This window comes from Stegodyphus dumicola, chromosome X2 (assembly GCF_044657685.1).
Source record: "Stegodyphus dumicola isolate Sdum_Otavi_A_Nest chromosome X2, ASM4465768v1".
NCBI lineage: Eukaryota > Metazoa > Arthropoda > Arachnida > Araneae > Eresidae > Stegodyphus > Stegodyphus dumicola.
The window spans coordinates 85336595-85362034 of NC_140781.1; the positions used below are offsets into that span (position 1 = coordinate 85336595).

Consider the following 25440-nt stretch of genomic DNA (forward strand, 5'->3'; position numbering starts at 1 on the left):
TTTTCATTCAAACCAAGCTAGCATTTCTTCTCCTCCAAATAATAAGGTTTTCAGTAAATGTTTCTAATAAACGTCCAGGCTTATAATCCGAGGTTCATAATGTTTATATCAATACCTTTCCCAGCCAGTAGCAGACTTCAACTCATCCCAATAACTTGTATTCAGCTACTGGGGGAGGGATCACATCAACTAAGAACTAGGAAGATATCTATTGTTTCAGTTTAATGAACTTGAGTGAGAGAAATGAAATTAATTATCATCAAATTCACTCTTTACACACTTTGACGCATGCGCAGTTAAGAAAACAATGAAGCAATCAACGTTGCTTAAGCATCAAATACCGCACGCTGTAAGTGAACGAATACCTTTTTTCTCTCCGAAATCATGTTGAAAATTAACATTGTTAATGCATCATTTTCAGAACTGCCTCTAAATTACCTGGAAATGCGTTTCAGTGCTCTAAAATCATTAAATAGTTTCACTGAATGCAACTTCACGTTTAACGATTCAAAAGCTGATGAGTGTAATTAAATTCTTTACGACTACTGCGAAATATTTGTGAGATAAATGGTGTTCAACCAAATCTAATTACATCTAACTTCCTGAAGGCCCAAACCTTATAGGTTTCACATTCCAGGGGATATCAGAAATAGCCTAGCAATATATATACATAACAGTACGTTAGTTTCTGAAAAGCTAAGAAATTGAAAACAATTCAGAGTTTAAATACCTTACTCGTACTTTCAAATGAAAGCGAAACAAGAAAAAAAATCTGACTCACTATTTAAAAGATACTCTCTAACATTGTTTGTCAAAGTGGGTAAATTCCCTCGTTTGGGGAAAAGGAATTTCAATTATTTAAAGAGCAGACAAAGGTATTAGGTTTAAAGAGGATAGCAATATTGCCAGTAATTAAAAACATACGTATATAATAAAATTATATACGTAATTTATATAACAATCTGAACATATTACATATGGAACATCATGAAGTTTTGCACTTCTTCCCGCTCTCTTAACATTAACATCATTTATAACATCATACTTATTGTAAAGAAATTTTAGGGCAGTGCATGACTACTTTATAAAAAAAACTACTTACAAATTTTTGAATATAATGATTATAACTGATTAATATCGTAATCCTACTATATGATAAACTTTTACCAAGCTTATTTAACCCACTGACTAACATTAAAGTAATATTGTTACTATCGCAACATCATTGTATCGCTTACGACAAAGAATGATAACGCTACTGTTAAGTCTTCGGGGAAAATTTTCTACGGAAATTAATTCGCAATCATGTTGCATGTACAGAAAAACCACAGACACGCACATACACCTACCCTGCTTGTCGAGTTTCGAAACTGTGTGGAATTAACAGTGTTCAGCTGTCTTAACCACTCGCTAATTTATCTTATTGTATTGCTATTACCATTACTCCATGATTACATATATTCAATTTTTATTACAAAGAAAGGAAAACTTTTGTAATTATTCGTATCAGTAAATTTTTGCAAAGAAATGATAAATTTAAAGAATAAATTGACTTTTTAATGCATTTAATCCATTAATTAAATATTACAATTACATATAAATAAATAATATAATTATTATTAATAACAAAACGGTAGAGAGCGCTAAGGAATACTTCAAACAACAAAGAGACAGGAATACAGAAGTATTTGAGATACTATCGAAAATAATAACATAAATCAGATTAAACGGGTCACCCAAAATACGAAAGTTCGTATGTCGAACTAAACTGAAAGCTAAGAATTTTCACACAATTTCTGCTTAATTAATGCAAATACTTTATAATTACTTTGCATTTTTAGGCCCACCAGTCATTTATTAAATAATTTTAACATTAAATAATTCTTTTTTTTCTCAACTTAAAAATTAAATTTATAGTTTAATCGACAGTTTGCTAAATGAAAACATTGATTAAATGTCATTTAAATTGAATTTTTTTCTCATTTAACGTATTAAACATTTATTTTAATTACCACTTGAATAAAAATGATTTTTAAACTGCTTTGTTTCAACTGAAAATATTACATTATTTTTCATCACTTATTGTAAATAAATATTTTGGTTTAGGACACTTTTGATGAATGTGAAGTGGAAAACAAATACAAAAATATCTAATTCAAAACAAAGCATAATAATAATTACTCAGTCATATGCTAAATATCAGATTCGTGAATATAAAATAAAATTGCTTGGTAATTACTTAGCAATATACTAGACCAGCGATTCTTAAACTGATTTCCGAGAGTTGATATCAGGGGTCGGAGAGAAATTTTGAAATTTTAATTGTTATCGAACATCAATTTGAAAAATATAACAAAATTAACCACGGTATTTAATGATAAACGGTCCGGCAAAGTGGGCATCATATGAAAGAAGCCTTGGAGCTCATTAAATTTAAGAATTGTAGTCCTAGACATCAGATTTATAAGTAATTGAAAATAGAAATGAATTCGTTATTAGCAGTACGTGTGAGCAAATGCTATTTTGCAGATACTTTTTACCATGCTTTTTTAAAGCTTCTCTAAGCTGAAAAAAAAAATCAAAGAAGATCCGTCACAAGTCAACTGGACATAAAAATGCCCTTCCCCTACTCTAAAGCATTCACAGTCCATTAAATAGCAGTATACATATACTTACAAGTGAGATTAATGTATTTTTATTTCAAAACGAACTGTTATGAAAAATTCTGAGATAAAACTTTTCGAAGTTCTAAAACAACTTAGGAATGAGATTAATATTGTTTCATTCAAAAAAAAAAAAAGTTGTTAAAATTTCTCACATGAAAAATCCAAAGCATCTCAGTAATGAGATTAATGCTTTTTTCATTTAAAGAAGTTTTCTCAAAACTTATCAGATAAAACTTTACAAAACTTGAAAACATCTCAGTAATTTATTGCACCTAAATTGCATTATATCGACTAACACACCATTTAGCTTTACTGAGCTATAGATAAATCACAAGTATATTTGTATTCTAACAAAAATTGGATGTTGTTAGGAAGACTGAACCATTACTTAGATTACACTTATAGCCAAACAAGAATTTTTACACGAATAGCAGTTTTAGTAATTTTTTTTTTTTGACATCATTACTGGTGATTGGCAGATATAATGGGGACACTTATTTACAATGTCTTACACTCAAATGGAATAATGAAAACGCTTATTAATTTTTTAATTTTAATAATTTGAACGAAATGGTGATAGGTTGTTAAAAATGGTTATTAGTGGAAAGCTGCAAGATTATTTCATGCTCAAAATATACTTGAATGTCATAACAAACAAATTTTTAACACTTTTTACTATTTAGAGTACGCTTGCGTAATTCACACAGTATGTTTTTTTTTTTACATACACTTATTTAGTATAGGAGCTAACCAAATAGCTCACTCACTTCATACATAATCATCTCATTTTTACTTACGTTTCCACAAGGTACAACAATATGGCACATGAAAATAAATATACAAATCCATGTTGCGATATCAGCCAAAACGTGAACAAAAGAAGTGGTTCCTTTGGATGAAAAGGGCTGGAAAATCCTATGCGGAGAAAGAAAAAAAAAAAAAAAAAGAACTACTCGGACAAGTACTGACCGGAAGTTCTTGAACCCATTCGAATACGAAGCGCACTTCAACCACAAGACCAAAAAACGATCCATGCACATCAGGACTCACACCTGCGGTTGGGCGATACATACACAAGACTATCCCGCCAAACAAGGTGAAAACTCTGAAACAGGTATTATCTCGGAGGGGCAGAGAATTGTTTATTTTGTGAGCATAACTGTCTAAAAAGCCAGCTCTAAAACTTATCTTCGCGCTTACTTATTTACGCTGAGTACACGGCAGAGAAAGTGCATTTTGGAGAATATTAATCAGGAATTCTTTATCTTATCGCGCAGCTGGATTATTCCCAAGCAACGAAACTCAAAGAAGTTTCGTTTATGATTAAATTTTGTACTACTTCAGACTGAAAACTCTTGAAGCTGAAGACTGAAGTATTAACGGCATGGGTTTACTAAAGAGGGAGCATCAACAAAGATAACATTAATGTTTCCACTTTAGTAAATGTTATCACTAATTTGCATTTACACTGTTTTCATCTAAATGTATGCTGCTTTTCGATCATTTACACTACGCAAAGTTCAGTTACGAATATACTTATATTTTCAAAATTTTACACAAAAGAAACTACTATTATGTTGTTGCTGTTTATTCACAGCTCAGGTCGTTAGCCGCATTGACAGACTTCATGAATTCATGGGTTATAACGTTAGTTCCTTTTAAGCATCAATGATGACACAGCGAGTTTGTCCAACTCAATCCCAATTTCAGTCGAGAAACAATCCAATTGAGCATACGCCTCATCAGACAGTAACTTCTCGAACTGATATTTGTACTTAGGGATTTTAAGGGTCCGCCCTCCTCTAATTGCAAAGATACTAAGTCACAAAAATCCATGCCTTACCCAGTGTTCGACATGGCATGGATTCTTCGGGGGTGGGAGATGAAATAACATCTGGTGATCACTATACCAAGTAAGAGTAACGAATTAATAAATGAAGTCAAAAATCGATTTTCTCTGAAGTTTCACACCTTTAACGCGTTTACTTAAAAGGACGATTTTAAAGATTCATGATTTCGGCTTGATAATTAATTCGGTAGTTAATGGCGGTATATAAATTAATCGCCAACTGCCATTACGTTAAATATGAACAAGGCATTCGTTAAACGTGGAAGTTCCAACATACAAGCATTCATTTTTCTTAAAGAAGTTACAGAAAATGCCCAATAAAACGGCAAAAATATGCTTTTGTGAATACATGAGCAGGCAAACCCATGGAGAAGGTATAGCGATTGGGGAGAGTTAACACACATGCATTAACTCTAATTGTTCACAGCGAAAATTTATTCACTTTACACGGTAGAGAACAATTTCACAGCATTTTAATGACATCCAAACTTATCCAAATTCGATAACTATGTATATAATTAATATCCTATATGAAAGAAAATTAGTTTGCCCAGGGTTTGAGACTCGGAAAACCAGTCAGCAACTCGGTGTTGTTGTCATGACCCCCAACTGTAAAGCGAATACGAGCCAGTTTGCCTTAAAATCCTCCACGAAGACCGCCCGCCGGTTAGGCAGACAGGTCTGGAGTGTTTTGTCATACCCGTATAAACAAACAATAATAAAGTCGCTAATTTGGCAACACTACCACTTATTAATTTCTACGAACGTAAGAATGGTTTCGAGAACTCTGTAAAGTGTAATCTTTCAGTAAAGAAAAGTTGATTTAGATATCATGTGATAAATGCTTAAAAATATTCATTCTAAAAAAGCACTGATAATTATTTTGGATCGGAATGAAGAAGGAACAACAAATATGGTCTCAGAAATTTTTTAGATACATAATTTTGAAACGGAAATGATTACCACCTTCCGTTTCAATTGAATTCTCTTGAAATAGCATTCGATCCACATTATTTCAGATAGTTACATGTCAAGAGAAATGAAGTACTTGTTGAAGGGAAAATATGAAAAAAATAAAATATAATTTTATAACGAAAATTTTAACTAGATTAGAAATGAGTTATTTCGCAAAAGATTCTCTTTCTCACTAGAGTTAATTACAGATAAATTCTTTTAGCACATGTAAAAGTAAGTAAAATGTTCTATCTATTTCATGTATCATAAACACATTTCCTTACCGAATTTCTGATATTTAGGATAAAAATACAGTGAAACTGAAATGAATATTAGCTAGTACTCTTCATTTCCTTAAGAATTAAGTCCCTCAAACTTAAGATTCACGAGCATTTAAATTACTTTTAGAGGCTCAATACTGGCAGCCAAATGGTGGTTAAAATGGTTCAAGGAGGCACCTTCATAACTATCTAACCAACACGTGAAAAAACTATGTTTCATTAATTTCAATAAGAAGAAATTTCATATATGTAACAGAAATTAGCATAAAACTAGTATTTTACAGATGAAACAAACCACTCATATTCCGTTGTTGCGGCATCAGCCTTTTAAATCTTAAAAACTTAAATAATTAAAATGTCTACAGTTCTCTTTATTTTACAGGAAAGTTGGCTTTCGTAGTTTAACCACATGTGTAACGTGAATACGAGCTAGCTTCCATTAGAAAATCCTCCACGAAGGCATCCCTCTCTTTAGGACTTTGCTATATTCAAATAACCTAACTTGGCTTCTTATTTATTGGGGTAACACCAGAGATGATGATCACGATGTCACGGTTATTCTGAGAGAGTTAAAAAACTACAGGAAAGAGGAATAAACAATATTCATAATTAAAAAAAAAACATTAAACAATCTACCAGTATTTTTAAGCAATCTGTTGTATAAATTCATTTGGTTCCATAAACTAAACCAGCATTCAAAACAAAAAGAACACATTATAAACAAAAAACTAAACACCACTGGTTATGGAAAAAATAAATTAGAAATATCATTAAAAAATAATTACAACAGTATTTGAACAAAGCCAGAAAAAGATAAGAGTTTTCTGTTTTTCAGTGTACAATGTTTATGTATTTCGCATATGTATAATTAAATTACATATTGTTGTGGGTAAAAACAATTCCCAAATACTATAAACGTCTTCAGCTGTCACTGTTATTATCCTGTGCACTTTACTTTCCCTGTCTTTTTTTCCGTAGGCAGTTTTGTTCTGTGCTGATGGTTTATGACAGTAGTTCTCCCATCGTACTGCAATAAACACTTTGCTACAGTCTACTCATGATTAACCTAGTTGAGGATTAATGAAGCCCTATCGAAGAAAAGCTAAGTTTGTTTACGTAACGATGCAAAAAATTACTATTGCATAATAAAACGAAATTTCTATGGGAAATACAAAAAGGTGAAGAAAATGTGTTGGATAAAAAATATATTTAGAAATTACTTTTATCGACGATTAATACATAATTTAATTGTATATACATTATCAAATCCATCTTTAAAAATAAATTACTAAATCGTAAATAATACATTTCGTATACAACTACTAATCTTCTCTTTCCTATTACCTCTTATGGAAATGCAAGAATAATATAAATAAAAGCATTATTCTGTTTGTTTTGTAGCGTGTTGTTCTTGTTTCGAACGCAGTTTTAATTTTAATGTAACAAAAGGAACTTATTCTCCAAATAACTCTCTGTTAATTAAAACATGCGTTATTCCTGTATCTCGTGTTTTCTTCAACTGCTGTCGGATTAACAATAATTTTGGATTAACCGTGGGCATCGTCTCCGGTATTAACACGTTTAATCGGAAGTCTACTGTATTTCTCCAAGACGGGGTCCGGTTAATCGGAAATTCCTTGTACTTAGATTTAGCATAATTTGTAAAAACTGATTATTTTTCTGAAACTATTTAAGTGTTGTTCAGTTTAGGATTCTGAAAGTTAATAATTATTATTCTGAAATAATTAATTTGATATTAACTGGCATTAAATAATTAATAACAGCTGATGATTTTAATACCTGTTAATAACTGTTATTAATTATTAACTGATTATTTAACTTTCCAGTTTAAATTTCCTTACTTTTTGTTACGTGCTTTCTCAACAAACAGAAATTATTAAAAGAATAACAACAAGAAGAAAGAAGAAAAGAAATGATCATGACTCAAAGAGAAACGGTTTTCCCAGCCAGCGAAAGGAACCGGACTTAGAAATGAGTCATCTTTCAAAATGATTTCATCTAGATAACGCAATTCCAATAAAAAAAAAAAAAAAAAAAAAAAAAATAGTGGGAAATGGTCATAGACAGAAGATACTTTCCAAGAATAAACCTTAAAAACCGATAAAAGCAGTCTCCAGACGAGAAAGCAGGGGCGAAACTTCATACGCCCCGGTACCTCGCACGCCCCAGTGGCGGACCAGTTCATTACCATGGGTGGGTGGTCAGCTTTGCATGTTTAACTATCTGAGCACGGAGACCGTAAAAGGAGAACAACACTGCCGGAAGACACGGAAGCAAAAGCTCAAAGATACAAATTTAATTACGTGTGACACTCACCACCGTTAGATATCGAATTACGAAGACAAATAAGTTGCTAATGACTTGATTTATTTTAAAAATGAGTCTGGAAAAGCCTCAGCTGGTACCGTTCCTAGTTTCTATTTTGAAAAGCGGCAATGGTAGTGAGTTTTGTTATAATTTATTTTTGCTCATTACAGCTCATTAAAATTAGATAAAATCGGTTCTTGAATTTAGAGTTGCCAAATAACTTATAATTTAAGAGGAAAGCGGATATAATATCGATCTGTTAAGCATCAGCGAAGAAGGTAAAATACATAAAACGGACACATTACGCGTGCTCAGTTTTCCCAAAGATAGAAAATTATCATGTTACAGCTTCGTTATGTTTCGCATATATAATTTTATTTAAAATTAAGTTTAGTTCAAAAGTAAAATTAAGCGCGATGGAGCCAAATTAAAATAGTTAGAAAAAAGGTGGATAATTTTATCCTATCCTAGGACGATGGAATTTCAAATTCGCCTTTTTTACCTTTGACGACAAATTTTTAAAAAAATACCCCGTTTTCTATCCAAGTGAACAAAATATGTCATAGATAAGGTAAATTTAGCATTTGAGATTTTTCTCACAAACGGTTTTCAAGCCAAGCGCGTATGTCCCATCCGTAGTTAATGGTGGGATACCTATGTCCCACACGTAGCGATCGACTTACTATAAGCACACGTGTTATTCTGGAAAATTTTATTATATGAAATACATTTACATCGTATGGTACAAAGTAAAGCATTTTTTGCATAACCTAACATTACACATTGGGCAGCTCATTTTTTTTTTTTTTTTTTTTTTTCTGTCTGTTCATTTGTGTACAACGCGCAACTACTGGAAGTATTTCCAACTATTGGAAGATGATCCCCAGCATTCAGTATATTTTAAGTACTTTTTAACCCAGCAGTAACTTTTAAACTTTTAATGGAACATATATGTCTCGTTAGTACTCAAAGGCTTAATAAATTAGAACTGGACTGAAGTATTTAAATTATAATAAGAATTATCTTTAACCAGTGGCCACTAGTTGAGTTACTAACAAAGAATTTCAGTTTGTGAAGGACTACTGTTCCTTGTATCTAGAAAAGATTTAATTAGGAACTCTGGGGGATATAGCATGTGTCCAAGAAATATATTTAGATATTTGCAGTTTCGTTAAAATTACATATTTACAAATTTCCAAAATCAATTCAAATTTATTTCAAATTCTTTTCTTAATGATAATCATTTAAAAGTCTAAAAGAAAAAATATCTATAAATGTAAAGCACATTTTGTAAAAGGAATAATACACCTAGGAATTAGCTTTTCCATACGTTTTTCAGAATAGCAGATTGTAATTTATCTGAGTCGTACCAATCGACACCACATATTTTACAACAACCGAAAACTATTTCGATTAAATGATACTCTTAGGCTTATGAATGAATTATGAAACGCGAATCAATAAATGGATGTCATAATAAAAGCAGTAGCAATTCTGCACAGATTATCAGGCTTTCGCAACAGGAAACATGAAATTATATGCTATCGCCGAGATTCCAACTACCGAACTTCCAGTTGCTAATGGACATCCTAATTCATCCAATTCATACATTCTCTACTATTTAATCCAAGTGCTTTCGATTAATTTCCCCATACTTTAGTTCGGGCACCACTACAGAAATTAAGGTTTCGGAAAAAGAAACATGAAAGGATTCGAACCTTCGTCGGGATTCGAACCAAGGATCTTTTAGTTGCTAGCTGGACGTGCAAACCATTACATCACGAAAGCGCACATAAAACTTATTTTTTTTTTAATGTAAAGTATATACTTTCTTTTGAATCGCATCGGAGCAGGGTGTACTTTGATGAGAGCTTTTTGAAAAATTTCCTTTAATTTTAATTGAAAGAAAAAAAATCAATTGATTGTTTTAATATCTTCATCTATAATTCAGAAATGTAGCTCTGTCGGTAATTCTCTTCGCTACTCCTTAACAAAGACAAAGAATTATCAATTATCACCTTTTGTTATTTCGTTGTTTTATTTTAATTCTGTTTCATGACTGATTTCCATCTTCATGCTTCATGTTGTTTTGCGACTTGTGCTTTCTTCAAGTTATGTAAAATAATATACTCTGTGTTAGTGAAATGAAACTCCAGTTAGTGAAATGAAACTCCAAATATTTTATATCATCTTTTCCTGTACACATAGCCATTTACATGCATGGCACGAAGCTTTTAGTACTGCCCTTTATGTGCATTTGCTACAGTTATTTGTGAAACATTACTTTTGCCAAATCATCCGCCCAGCCGGAAAGTAGTTAGCGACTCTGACTGCTGTACCATAGGGTACGCATTCGAATCCCGGAGAAGGCATGGATGTAAATTGTCTGTCCCTTCACAGGTGGTAACGGTGGCCCCCTATTAAGTGCCTCCATAATAAAATAACCATCGTTTGTGGCCTTAGTAGTGGCGAAAGCCTAAAATAGTTAGTGCCCGCCATTTAAAAAAAACTTTTACCTTGTTCAGCAATTCACTACACAAAACGATTTCCGACACTCTGCCTACTCTCAGTTTCCTCCCCGATCCATTCCTTCACCTCTTCAACACTTCCCACTCTGGTAGCATACGACTTATCTTTAAGTGTCCCCAAAGGAAGAAGACCGAAGCACTTAGGTCGATGGATCTAACGGGCCACTGAATGTTACCGAAACGCAGAAATTTATTTGCAGAAGTCTTCCGTCATTGTCCGTCCGCGCAGTATGCTTAACTCCAGAAATTCCGAAAAGTATTCATTTGGCAGACCTATTGTTTCACAAAAAACTACAGAAAATGCACGCAAAGCACAACTGTAAAGCCTATGGGGCACGTATATAAATGGACAACAGTAGCAAAGAAGATGATATAAAATATTTGCAGTTTCACTGCCGCTAGTGTTGATTACATTATTTTCACAATGGGTAATCGAAAATGTTCCATTCTGTATATACACTATGCGTGAGTGCGTGGATGATAATATCATTCACACACAACTAATTACGTTGGCAGTAGTCCTTAAAAGCATCATACAGTAAGATTTCCATAATGATGTTTCACCTACATTAACTAATCTGATTTTGAAAAAAGGATAATGCACAACGCTTGAATAGCATCTTTCTAGCTGCAGGATGATTAAAAGATTCTTTAGAGAGTTTGGCGTTCTTAATTTAGTTTTAACGCTTGAACTAATCGTTCCCCTTCATGCTCGCTTCGATCTAATAAAAGATTCTAGAACAATGTGACAAGTTTGAACTGATATTCAAATATGCTTTACCAAATTATGCTGAGAAAATGAATTTTAAGTTTGATGAACTCCAAGTTCTGTATTTCATTTGCATCTTTTTAAAGATAGATTTTTGGAAATTTTCGTTTTTCCTTAAACGCTAATTTCATATTTTGCTTCAATTAATAACTTATATCAAGTAAAAGTTCTTTTCTTATATGAAGGATTCCAAGATTTGAAAAGCTTTAAGAATTTGATTCGGATTCTAAAAAATTTAGCATTCGTCTCCTCTCTAAATAAAAGGAATACTATCTTGAAAACGCATTCAAATACGATCTGCAAACGCATTCAGGTATACCAGCTTGAGGATTTCGAAAGGACTCTAATTATCCCTGTCTAAAAACAACTATTCAGTTCAATCATAATCGGAAGAATAAAACTAAAACATGAAAGAAGCGAACGAAGACCAGGCGACCAGACGTCTCCGACGGTTCCTAGCTTACATCGGTTTGAAGACAATAACAAAAAAGTACCTCAAAACTTTTCATCGCGAAATCGAATTACAGCGACCACATAGCATACGGTAATAGATCCGCTATCAAAGAAAGGGCAATGAATGCATGACGTAAGCAAGCACTTCTCGTTTAAGGGTCGAGTGCTTAGATTTGAGACAAAGCATAAAAGCTCTTTTTGGTCTTTTCCTGTCAAGAAGGCGGAAGTGGCAGTGGCGACACCCTTTGATTACCTTAAAAAGGACCTTAAGCAAAAATGGGTTTTAAATAGCTCACCAGTTACACAATTTGCGACTCCATGGCTCCCAGTCTTGCTTCGAATGTTCCGAGTTCAAAGCCTACATGATATAGACTTAAATTTGCTCGGCTTCCAGAAGGATAGTCATTATCTGTGGCAATAATATCGAGGGGAATGTTACTGCAAAGACAAAATGTGTACTTGACATTTCATTGGATCTGAATCTTAGAAGGAATGAACTTCAGAGAACATGATCTCGAGAGGATGTATTTTCCACACTTTGTTAAGTAGATGCCAAATTTAGTATAAGACAAAATACATACTAGATATTAAGAGAAAAACAATTTTTGAGGAGGAGGGCCTTACATGGTAAAGCAGAACACTGATTTTCTATCTTTAGACATGTAGATTTAAATGGAACAATAAATGAAGGTATAAAATAACCAAAGAATACCCTACAAATGCACGGTTACTTTTAATATTAAGTTACTTTTAATTTCCCTCCCTAAGGGAGAGCTGCCTTCGTGGAAGACTTTCCAATGTGAAACTGGCTCGTATTTCTGTCACACATGGGAAAACATCGAAAATTAACCATGCAACAAACCCGTTCGCCTAGATCAAACCAGGGAAGAACTCCCAGCGTTCAATGATCTTGACAATTCGGCCACTGGTGGGGCAAAATTCCATTAGTAACGTTTAAGTATAACCAATTTAATTTTAAAATATTTTAATTAACTCTTATAGCAATGGTTAATTATAACACTTTATTGACACATTATAACACTAAAAATCATTTTATATTATTTTTTCATTCTTACTCAATAAAGATAAGCCAAACTTTTCTTTCTTGCCCAAAAGGGTAAAAAAAAAAAAAAAAAAAAAAAATCAAATTGGAATATGGTTCAAAGCTGCAGTTATAATATATATTTTAGAATTTATTTCTTCATATTGCTAAATTTTTTGGATACAATTCTTTTTCATTTTCCTCGAGAAGCCTATGATTATTCTTAATACAAACACATAATCAGTAAATGAGATTACTTGTACGTTTTATTAAATTCTGAAAACTGCTTAATCAGAGGTCCTCAAAACAGTACATGTAATACGTACTGTTATGTACATTTATTATTCGCACATAAATACGCCCCCACTAATAGCCGAGTGACCAAGACCGCTGAATACTGGGAATTTGAGCTGGTTTGGTTTAAACCCAGGCGATCAGGCTCGCTGCATGGGTAGTTTTCTGAGTAACGTGAATACGAACCAGTTTTCACCTTATAATGTATTACATAATTTGATTTCTTCTTTATAGTTGCATTATAACATTTTTAAATTATCTGTGCCAAATTTAGAATTATAAGAATCAGATTATTCATTAGTTGTAACTTTTTTAATTGATCCCTTAGAAATTGATTTTTTTTTATAATCTTTCGATAATAACTCATTGCATTTTCGAATCTACAAATTAACAATCTTTCTTTATCATATTCTGTCTCGACTAGCTTTTAAAAATTTTATTCTCTAGAGGAAAATTTTCCTCTCCTTTTAATACTTTTATTATTTATCTGTAAAAAATGTGTTGTTTATTTGTAAAAATTTGTTTTCATCTACGTTTGCAATTATTTCTATTTTATAGGCAAAAGTTACTTTTCGATTTGTGATTAATGCAACAAGAGCTGAATTTCACCTTTACATTTTGTGAATTTTCAGATTTTTAATGGTGTTGCATTTGTTGGTGTGAGAATTCCAGAACGATAATAAAACCGATTAACAGTTACCATTAAAAATACTTTTTTATGCTGTTTAATAATGGTTAAAATTTGCACTCGTCCATTGTAGGGTTTGGTTTCTTTGATTATAGCAAAGCACACCAGTGCTATCTGCTTATGTGGAGAACTTTTTCAAAGTAAATTGGTTCGTATCCATTTACACGCACGGAAAATCGCAGCAGCCAGCCAATGCACATGAAAACCAACTCAGTACGAAATGTCAGCGTTCAGGGACGTTACTGCTTGGCCGCTGGTGCCCTCTGTTCTTAATAATAAATAATAGTAAAGAAAATGGCCCACCAGCGGCCGAGCGGTAAAGACACTGAACACTGGTAGTTCGGTCTGAGGTTCGAATCCCGCGAACGGGCTGGCTGCATGGGCGTTTTCGTGGTTTTCCCCATGTGTAACGTGTATACGAGCCAGTTTCCCTTAGAAAGTCCTCCACGAAAGGCAGATAGCCCTCGTGTGCTTTGCCATAATTAAATACACCAACACCATAGTAAAGAAATGAGTAATGATGCTTATGTGCGGTTAGGTTATTTTAAAAACCGCAAGTGCTACCTGCCTAACAGATACGATGCCTTCTTCAAGAACTTTTCCATAAAACAGATTTAGAGCAGCCTGCTTATACTATTACAAAGCCATTTCCTAAAATAATCTGTTCCGAAGTGAGCACCGAGTTTCCAGAGTTGTCGAACACATATGCATTATTTGAGTTTTCTAAGATGGTGCTGACCTTTCACTGAAAATAAGTTTAGTCTTGCTCAGTCGTTAATCAAGACGTTGCGTAAGCTACACGACATGGGGAAACAAAATTAATTTCTCTAGTTTTAATTTTTGGTAGCTCTTTGAGTAGCGTGTTTATTTTAATACTACAACCCGCGACTGAATTTGTGATTAATCTTACGCTATGTTTAATTTCTTTTCATGATTGCGAAAGGTACTCAGGGCTGGATTTGAAACAAAACCTGCATGTCTTCCTGGCAGATAAAAACAGAGCTGCCATCTGAAAGCATTCAGTAAATTGTTAAAAGCCATTCTTTTGACCTCTGTTGCGGCTTATTATTACAAACTTGAAAGATAAGTGATAAAGATTGCAGTGAACCGTGCTTTAAAAGAGGTCTTTTATGACTGCAGACGTAAAGATTTTTTTTAAAGAACTGTTACATTCGTTCCTTCCCCAAACAAATATGTTTTAATTATAAAATGGAATTAACAGTGTTTCAAAGTTTTCACCTGTAAACTGTACCATTTTCAATAACACTGATGCACGCATAACTGATTTTTGTAAATCACATAACTAATGCTGGAATGCGAGAAACTAAAGAATCTGTATGCAAATTTTCACATGGCCTGAGATTTTTAACGGAAAAGTGATGGTTTTATAATAATAATCCGTCCGGGCTTTAGGATTTCTCATGCTCTAGGCGATCAGTACTAATGTAAATCAAACATATTAATTATTCAAAGTAAAACATACTTTATTTACCAATGTGAGAAAAATTTAGCTGGCGCCCTCCGATAATCGAAGCCCTAGGTGGCTGTCTACGTTGCCTAGGCTGGCAACTGCTCTTGATAATAATAACTCAGTGAGGCATCTTTTCTCCCAAATTACCGTTAAAAAGTCGTTAAAAGTTAAATTACCGTTAAAGAGCAATATTATAACGGCAACACCAGCACTGCTTTCAAGTACTACAAGACGATTATGAGATGATTTAATTTGCTTCCTACGATGTCCCTTTGTCTTCGCGATAGCTTATTCTGCAGTCGCGTGTTTTCAACGAAATCGCCAAATTATGTTTTGATTACTACTAAAGATTGGGAAAACAACCCATATGCTTAGTAAACAGACGCCAGTTCATTAGTTTCATATCGTAACGCTTGCACGACGATTTTCTTAAAAGGAGAACACATATAAACAATTTTCTTCCGAAATATTTCTTCATAATGAATTTTATCACTAAAGCTAAACAAGAATTTTGATATTCCTATAATTTTTAATGAATAACTGGTAAAACAAAGATGGCGTCCTTTAACAGAAGGCTCACGCTCGAAAGTAGTAGTCAGCATAAGTTCATTCCATGACAATTATCTTATTTCAATCGCGCATTTGGAAAGTTTCTACCGATTAATGCACATAAATTATTAATTTCGGAAAATTCATTTAGCACATATAAGAGCAATGGAATAAAAAAAACCGATACCAAGTGAAAATTTTTGAATGAATACATATACTATGAATTAGATGAAGAAATAATTAAAACTGACAGTGTGACAGTAAAATAAATTGCGAAGGCAATGAGAAAGTGACATACTTCCGAGATATACAACTAAAAAGGGAGAAAAAGTGAATTATTTCACCAGTTTTAAGATTTACTGCATTTGGCGACTGCAGTTTTGCACTTTTCTGTAATATCATTATAAGTTTTGCTCTGTAAAAATTAAAGACTTTTAACTTAAAACAGAGGTGAAATAAGTTTGTTTTCGTTTTTTTATAGAGTATTTATAATTCTTTGATATCATTATAAGTTTTGCTCTATAAGAATTAAAGACTTTTAACTTAAAACAAAGACAAAATAAGTTTTTTTTTTTTCGTTTCTTTACAGAAATATTAGATCTTTTGAAATAGGAAACATGGAAAATCAACTAGACTTCCCCAGGATTCGAATAACGGATCTTTAAATTAAGAGCCAGAGGTGATACCACTACACCACGAGAGCACGCACGAGGCAATGTAATAATTCTTTATATCAGCCAGTTACCAACAAAGCTTCCAACTGATTGCTAGACGTGCTACCACGACTCCACATGAGCCTGCACAGGGCAATATGATGATTCTTCCCCTTTCCCCACGTTAAACGGCAATTAGGGAGAAGCACGAGACCCAGTCGACTAAATAACGTGGTGACGAATTATCTATCATTCACCACATTTGGGTTCGGAAGACAAAATGCAGATTTTTAGGCCATTTCATAGCAGGAAACACAAAAAGCAACTATGCCCTCGCCGAGATTCCAGTTACAGATCTTCCATTTGCTAACTAAACATGCTAACATTTACACAACGACAGAACGCACAGAAGACTACGATAATTTCTTGTAACTTGAGCACACAAATCCTACAAATGTTAGGGATAGAACATTCAAATTCACGAATCTTTAAAGAGAACTGAATATTCGCGTTTAACTATTAAACACTTCAACTATAAATTTGGGAGCTACTAGTTTTACTGGTGGTCAGTAGATGCCTTCATCAAGAAAAGAACGCGAGTGTTTCAATTTCAGTGACACTTGGATCATCAATATCATCTCGTGTCAGCGCTCAGTGCTGACTGATAAAGGGGGGAAAACACAGCAAAAAGAAGAACCATGCAAGACACGATTTACTCGCTCTCTCTGATTCTCTTCATCGATTATTTATATGGTATACAATCAAATAAATGCTCATGTATCTGTTGTTAAGATTTTATCATTTTTCAGCCCAGTAAAAGTCAATTCTCCTAAGACTTTTTTATTGTGGTACCCGAGTAATCAGTTTTGGTTTTTTAATGGCTAGTTTATACGGTGAGTTACTTTTCTACGATGACAGTCTACAAATCGTAAAAAAATATATAAAAGTTAAACAAGATAAAATTTAAGCTAAAAATTATTTAAAGAAGGGAAAAAAAGAGAACCAGAGAAACGTATTCCCATTACTAATGTAGTGGAACCGTATTTCCTTCACTGATTATGCCTCGCGTTTGCGTTACGACTACTTTCATAGCTAGGCTATACTTTCACTATCAAGTCAAATAAATACCGTTCGCCTATTCAACGGTGAGCGTATTATTATCATTTCAACACCAGTTGAAGTATGTTGGAACCAACCCCGCCGAAGCAGTATCGTGAGATTCATTTTTGGAGACGGAAGGAAGTGATAAAACGGTTAATTTAGGTCTCCTGAAAAACAGCGATTGCACAATCGATATCACTCTCTGCAGTGGAGAGCGTTTATACGCGCATTGGTTAAACACACTTTAACCTTCCCCTTAGGCACCTGAAAACAAAGGGTTGTAAATTCTCAAGAGGTTAAAACCGAATATGTTGTTAACAATCGAACACAGATCATTTTTGCCGCACTCTCCACTGCAGGGCATTTAGCAATTTAAACCATAAGCTAATAATCTCTCTTACACACATACGCCGACATAATAACCGGATATATATGGAAGCAGTTTAATTTATGACGGGCATTATATAACAGTCTACACGTCACACAGCATGCAAACAAGTGATGAAAATACGAACCAGCCACAGACTAGACAATGTATCTGCTTAATATGTTTAAGATTAGTGGAAATCATTTTAAAGAGGGGAACACGACTCGTATCTTGAATGAAAGCTAACAAAAACGTATTACCTCATTTAAAGTAACGGCTTAAAACTTCGCGTCTAATCAGAATCTACTACTACATCAATGGTCTCAAACTCGATCTGAAAGCAGCTTCTTTTAATAGAAGGAACAATTCAAACTCAGTTTTAAATTTAACTAATCGAATATTTGTTAAAGTGTACACACACAATAACAATAATTACGTGAAGGGAAAATTCAAATTTTTATTCATTTTTATAGCTGAAGTAAAGAATTTCCATTTGTAATTCAAACGTATTGATAGCGAAATATTACATTTTAGACTGAGATTTATTTCAGTACATTGAATTAACTACTAAATAATTTACTTTTAACCTAAACTGGAACACCGGAAATTTCAGAATACCAATGTGGCTGACTAGCTAAACTTACTGAGGGTTCTAAAGCAGCAAATTATCCCACCTCATGGAGGTAGGAAGTTATTCTTATCTCCATGTCCCACCTCATCATAATCCCGTGGCCTAGCGTACAAGCATACAGTGGCCCCAACCTATTCATTATACTTTTTGTTTTCCTTCAAAAGCAGTCGCACAGGTAAGCTCAGTCTACACCTTCATGTCTATAATACCATAAACACCGCATTTGCAACAAATACATAACTGAAATATATTCGCGGGCAACATAAAATTGCTTCACAGGTCTTATGCGGTCACGAGTTTGAGACCACTGTCCTACATAATAACAATTAAGAAATGTTTTCCTGCCGATGTTTCAGACTGAAAACGTAAAGAACGCAATTTAAAAATGATACATAATTATTTATTTCTATTCAAGTAGGACTGATTTTAAAATTAATTGGTTAAAATGATTATAATTTATTATTTACGGTACATACATATTTTGGGAACTTCTGGTTATTTTTAAATTTCTCGATGCAGGGGAAAAAAAACTAAAAGTTCAAAATAAAATTACTCGATAATTATTTAACGATACTATAGATTAGATTTATGAACGTGCAGTGGAAATAAATCCTAGACACATGAGTTTACCCATACGTGTATCTATTGCTTACAACTGCAGTACAGATAAATTCATTCAAAGTACGGATTCAGTAGATTGGGGGGGGGGGGCAGAGGACATTCAAATGGACTTAAAATAAACATACAGAATTATTTTCTCTCTCATAAAAAGATATATTTTTTGCGTGGCAGTTGGTAATAGAATACAAAATACAATAAATTAATTTAACGTTAAAAAGTAATTGAATTCATTAGATAAATGTTTAATTCAGAGTACAAATCTTTACAAGCAAACCGTTTTGAGCCCCTAGCGACAAAAGAAATATAGCAAGCGGCAAAAGAAATATAGCAAACATTTATAGAGGGTGAGTATTTTTTTTTTTTTTTTTTTTTTTTTTAATTATACTGTGTTGATGAAACACTTAAATCTGAAACAAAGCATTCTTGGAAATCTGCAGGACGGTACGCCTAATTATGATAAGGCGGGTACTGCTTTCACTTTCTTGCTTTACAAAACGCGAAGACTAATAATAGTCAATGATAACTCTTTCAATCCGTTCCATTGGCTGATAGTATTTCATTGGCTGATAGTGTCAAGGCGATAAGTTTCGAACTGTTATTCAAGGACGAAATTAGGGTAGATGTCATTTTCAAATTAAACTTTGAAAACACTCAATTTCTGTGTAGTAACTTTTTAATAAAGTATTCAAAATATTAGAAACTGGATATGAGAAAGTTGAAAGGGAATTAAAACTTATCTACGGCAGTTGAAATTGACTCATGATGGATATTATTATAACAATATTAGTGTTCTTGTTCTCGCAACAGGTAACCTATCGCCTGTCAACCATGATAAAAAACCAAAGAAATTGATAGCATTACCACTCTAAACCACAAAAAAGCAACACTACCTAAATACATAAATACAAAGAAATTATACATGCTTACTTTTATTACACTAGCGGCTAAAATAAAAATTACACAGGAAAAATATGTAATGAGTCCAGTCAATGTCATTTCAAAAAAAAAAAAAAAAAAAAAAAAAAAAAAAAAATAATACTTCTAATTAGACATCTCCCTATTTAATTGAATTTTGATTTAAATCAATCAAATTAAAATCTAAAGCCCACCAGAGACCGAACGGTGAAGTCGCTGAACACCTGTAGTTCGACCTGGGTTCGATTCCCAGGTGAACAGGCTGGCTGCATGGGTGTTTTCGTGGTTTTCTCCTAGTGTAAAGCGGATACATGCCAGTTTGCCTTAGAAAGTTCTCCGAACAGAAGGTCTTCCCTTAGGCAGAAAACCCTAGCGTACTTTGCAGTATTCAAATAAACCAAACAGTTAAGTTCTATTTAGAGATGAACGACGCACTCCGGAACTGGTTCAGAGAACAGATTCACTTTAATGAGCGAATTTACTCCAACCCCAGAAAATGGAGTTGTAACTCTTTTACATTTCACAGACAGTTGTTGTTGGAAGCGTGCCAGGAATAAAGATCTGCTATTCGTTCACGAACTGATTCACTTATTGAGCGAGCGAAAGCCTGATTGGCGAAAAAAGAGCGCAAGAAAATTGGAAGATTGCCAACTTCCCATCTTAGGAGAGAAAAGAAAGTTCATCCTTCCATATTAAAAGTGAGTTTTGATTTTTATCACATGCCAACTGTTTGAAAAATTTTTATTCTAGAATTTTCTTGTTAGCTCGGTGCAGAAAAGAGGTTTTGGGGAATCTCAAAGGTCATTCATACTGGGTTTATCTGTGCTAACGGAGTCGATTCCATGTTTCGACTAGCTCCGCTATGCGTGAAGCTGAAATTTTTAAACTCGCTCCACTATGAGGAAAAACTGGTTTTGCAGCTGCATCGGCTATGTCAGATGTCTCCTTTAGCTCAAATACACCTCACTGTAAACGGCCCTTGAAAACTACAGTTGAAAGAAATCAATTCGAAAGTTTCATTGAGGGAATTTTTCAGATCCTATGGCTCGCTCGAGTTTTTTTCACTCTCGCTCCAGCTTTGCCAGCTGGTTCCGATCCCACTGCTCATTCGTTTCTTTCTCCTATTCGCTCCACCCTCGCTGATCGTTCTTGATTCATCCATTGTTCCGGATCATTTTCATCAAGACAACTGTTAGTTGTAAAAAAAAACACCCTTAAATTGATTTGCTTTAAAAAATATTACTTTATATTAAGTATCTTCTAATACCTGATAGAGATTTGATGCATTAATGTTAAGCAATAAAATGATCAGGAAATTAAACGAAATATGCGATGTTGATATTTTTGTCTCGCTTTAAACATTTAGTTAGCAAAGCTTCCGGTTCGCTCGGTTAACTTATACGGTATTTTCTTCCTCTTTTCTGCATGCCTTCGTGTTGTACAGTAGCACACTCGGCGCGTATTCGAGAGGTCTAGGTTAGAGTCCCGGCGAGGGTATTGCTCATTTTTCATGTTTTCTAATTCAAAAATTCTATTGCTTCTACAGTGGCGCCCGAACTAAAAGGTGGTGGATGATAATTCGTCACCCAGGATTTGGTTTCCTCAGTTCCCTAATCCTCAGTCGTCGTTTAAAAGGGGGAGTGAATAAGGTATTTTTTCCCTTCTTTCTGCATGTCTTTGTGGTGTAACGGTATCCCAGAGGTCCGGGTTCGAGAACCGGCGAGGGTATTGCTCATTTTTGTTTTCTCCTAATTAAAAAACCTACGACTCTATAAACTGATTAAGCAAGAGTATGCAAGGAATATCTGCTTAATGGGAACAATATCTTCAAGGTGGTCTTTTTCACAGAGACTAGCCCATATTCATGTTAAGCATGCCCCCGCCCCCCCCCCAAAAAGAGACCAAAAGCATTCACGCAGCCCATTCATTTCCCATGATTTGAGCTTTAGTTCTTACTGAGTGTTAGTGACTATTTTTGTAACTTAATTTCTGTTTTGATAAAAATGTTCATGCATAAAAATCTCTTGCTATTACTTTAACAGAAATGTTTATTTACTACCGCTATCATCAAAATTTGGAAATATTTTTACTATATTCCTGGTATTACCAAATAACGATGTTTGTGTGTTCTTAAATACAAGTTTCCTTAGAATTAGCCAAATTTTTTTGTCCTCCCCCCCCCCGAAATTTTAAACTTATTTTCTTTACAGTAAACAATTCATTTCATTATTTCATAGAAAACAAGACAGCAATTCAAACAAAGGAAAAATTATATCTTAATACATCTAGGGACCACTATTGCTATTTCAAGAATAAACGTGAATGAAACCAAATACGTAGTTCTGAGAAAAATAAATATGGGCAAATCAGAACAAAAATTCAGTTTAAAAGTTTTATTCAAGAATGAATTTTATAATGAAAAATGAAGCGGTTATAATGCGGTACATATCATTTCTAGGAATCCTAGGTTAATTCTTCTAATGCTTTATGCCAATGGATTTCGTGCATTAATGCATTTCGTGCCACTGGGATCTGCTTACTTTAGCTAATTTGGCACCACATTCAGTTAATGGAATCTGAAAAGTTTGTTTTGGCAAAGTAAGAGCATTAAAAGCAACAATTCAGATTAAAAGGAGACCGTGGAGCATTACTGATGCCCATAGTGTGGGCTTTCCTAGGCAAGATTAATTTATGCAGCTCATTACCACAAATGCAAATGATTTCAATACATTAGCCCCAACAATAAAACTGAATGATGGAAAACAACAATGCATTACTGTGAAACGACAGTACTTTTGCGAACGATTAAATATCGCTAATTCTTCTTTGAAGTCAGCTGGATTATTTATAATACAAAATTCTTCACGTATTTCTAGCAATTAATGAAAATTATTCGATAATATATAAATATATATATATCCAATGAAAGACGGCATTATTATCGCCTTCTTGCTGGGACCACGGCATTGGGAACAGTCAGTCGCCGCCGAGTAGAGACGTGCCGTAACGAGAGGACGCTCGTGACGTAGCAAGATGGCAGGCTGTGCGTAGATTGCCTCTGACAATTCAATCTCTCTCACAATACAATTAATTAGTGACAATCTACGTGCCATAAGAAGGTGTTAGATGTTATAGACTCCAAATGTGTCTGCAAGCATCAGTTATGATCGCATCTACTTTTTCCTCATGAGAAGATGTTTAGATGTAAATGGTACGTGCAGGCATCAGTATGATCGCATATACTTTTCCTTTACACCCACTGTACGTACACTTCAATAAATATATACTATGTCTACAAGCTGAATTTCTTCCTTAAGAATTTTAGAAGGCACTTACATATATACATATATACAACATTATATATATATATATATATATATATATATATATATATATATACCGATACATTAGATATTCAAAACGAGACATTAATACTTATTCAAGTTCTTAAAAATAATTTGGTACCAGATAAATTTATTAATTTCTGTTTTAAAAATGCAGGCGTTAAATACTCAGATTAAATCTGTTGACTAATAGGGTTATGATAATTTATTCCTAAACCTACAAAAGGACGAATAAGTTGGATGTCTGTTAGTTAAAGATTTGTAAACTTTGTAATTAATTTTTGTATATAATGTAAATTACAAGTTTTTCTGGCATTCTATTCTTTTACTAACTAAAGGGCCTATTTCATATTTCTCACTCTGGTAAATAGTACTTTACCAGTGAAGATATCTTCTTTATGCTTTTTAGACCATTAGCCAGAAATACATTAATTTCTTCTGTTTGATAAAAAATTTTTACATTCTCATTTAATTTGATTATTGTTAATTGATAGTGGATTGGTTTGCTCCCCTTGACAAGTCAATAATAATAACTACTTTTAGTAACTTAAATTTTACTATTAAGAATTTTTTTAGGTTTAAAACAATATTTCTGTGCAGCTTATTACAGTATTTTTATTACAATAGAAATCTAAATAACTTTTACTTAAAATACGAACTGAAATTTATTTCAATAATTCATTCTATTAATTAAATTTATGTTCCTTGGAGATGATCTATAAAAAAACTTCTAATAATATATATATATATATATGTGTGTGTGTGTGTGTGTGTGTGTGTGTGTGTGTGTGTGAATTATAAATAAAAATAAGTTTCTCAGGCGATAATAAGCTTTATGCTCTAATTTTAAAAACATCTAAAACTTCCCCGAAGCCGAGTCTGTTTCAAGATTTCAGTAATAAAGGTACTTCCGTATTATCCCGTCGCCCGTGGATGTTGGCTGCCGTCGAACGATGAAAGTTGGCACAGATACCGTCAAATTTGCGACATTCGTTATTGCGGAGTTCTCAAGAGACTGACGCCTCTTTGTTTAATAAACAGTCAGTACCCGACCCGCTTTAATTTTGCGATTTGTGAAAAAGCTTTTGTCGATTTCTAATATTTTGTCAGGGACTCTGAATTTTTGGGGAAGCTTTGTTTAAACCGCTATGAGTACAAACTTGATGCAGGTTATTGTTCTAATCTAATACTGTTTTGTCGGCCATATTCAGCTGACCACATCGTGTTCATTAATTCACAATACTTACTACTCTACAGAAAGCAGGTCCTAAATTTTAATAATTTTTTTTTTTTTTTCTTCAAAATGCATGGAAAAAATACAGCATATATCCTTGTTCATAAAAGCAAACGTGTCTTATCCAGAATCAATGAAAGTTACATCAAACGAAAATGCAGAAGTTGTGAATGTGTTGTTACGTCGCGCTTCACTGCTTGACGATAGTTTTTCTATCGAGGGGTTAATATGTAAGTACCAAAAGAAATGTTGAGCATGGTAGGCTATCAGCCTAAATTGTGAAATCTTTCAACAAACAAAAGGCTTAAAATTAGGAAAAGGAATTAATTTAATAAGAAACTGCAATGAATTGAAACGAATTCTCTTGAAAGACTAACAACTAAAAAAGTATTAACAGTAATTTAGAATCCTTTCAAACGACACTAGTAGAACTGAATGCAATGAGCTAAATCAATATTTTTTTCAAACAAGTGAATTCAACTGTTTTGTTTTCGTTCCATTATTGTTTATTTTCTTCCCATTAGATTGTTAACACCAAGATTTTGATTTAATTAATATCGCAGCATATTGCGCCACTTTAATAATTTATAATTTCAATATTCAAATTACTAAACTCTTATTATATATATATATAGCAAACAGTGAGTTCTAATAAACCGGTAGTGTGTGTGTGCATCTATTTACATTATCACTACTAATTGG

The 25440-nt window shown here is 33.4% G+C and overlaps 1 protein-coding gene across 2 annotated transcripts in view; it reads right to left on the minus strand.

The window, feature by feature from the left end:
* The window catches only part of Mob2 (MOB kinase activator 2), a 494181-nt gene that overhangs the window by 120911 nt on the left and 347830 nt on the right, over positions 1 to 25440 (minus strand). The window contains exon 1 of one of the 2 annotated variants that reach the window (XM_085809667.1): positions 3636 to 3858. The exons of the other annotated variant lie outside the window; for it this stretch is intronic. Within the exon in view, the coding sequence (XP_085665793.1) occupies positions 3636 to 3706 (71 nt within the window). The 5' untranslated portion in view covers positions 3707 to 3858. Of the gene's footprint in view, positions 1 to 3635; positions 3859 to 25440 lie in introns of those variants that run through there. 2 annotated transcript variants of the gene reach the window in all.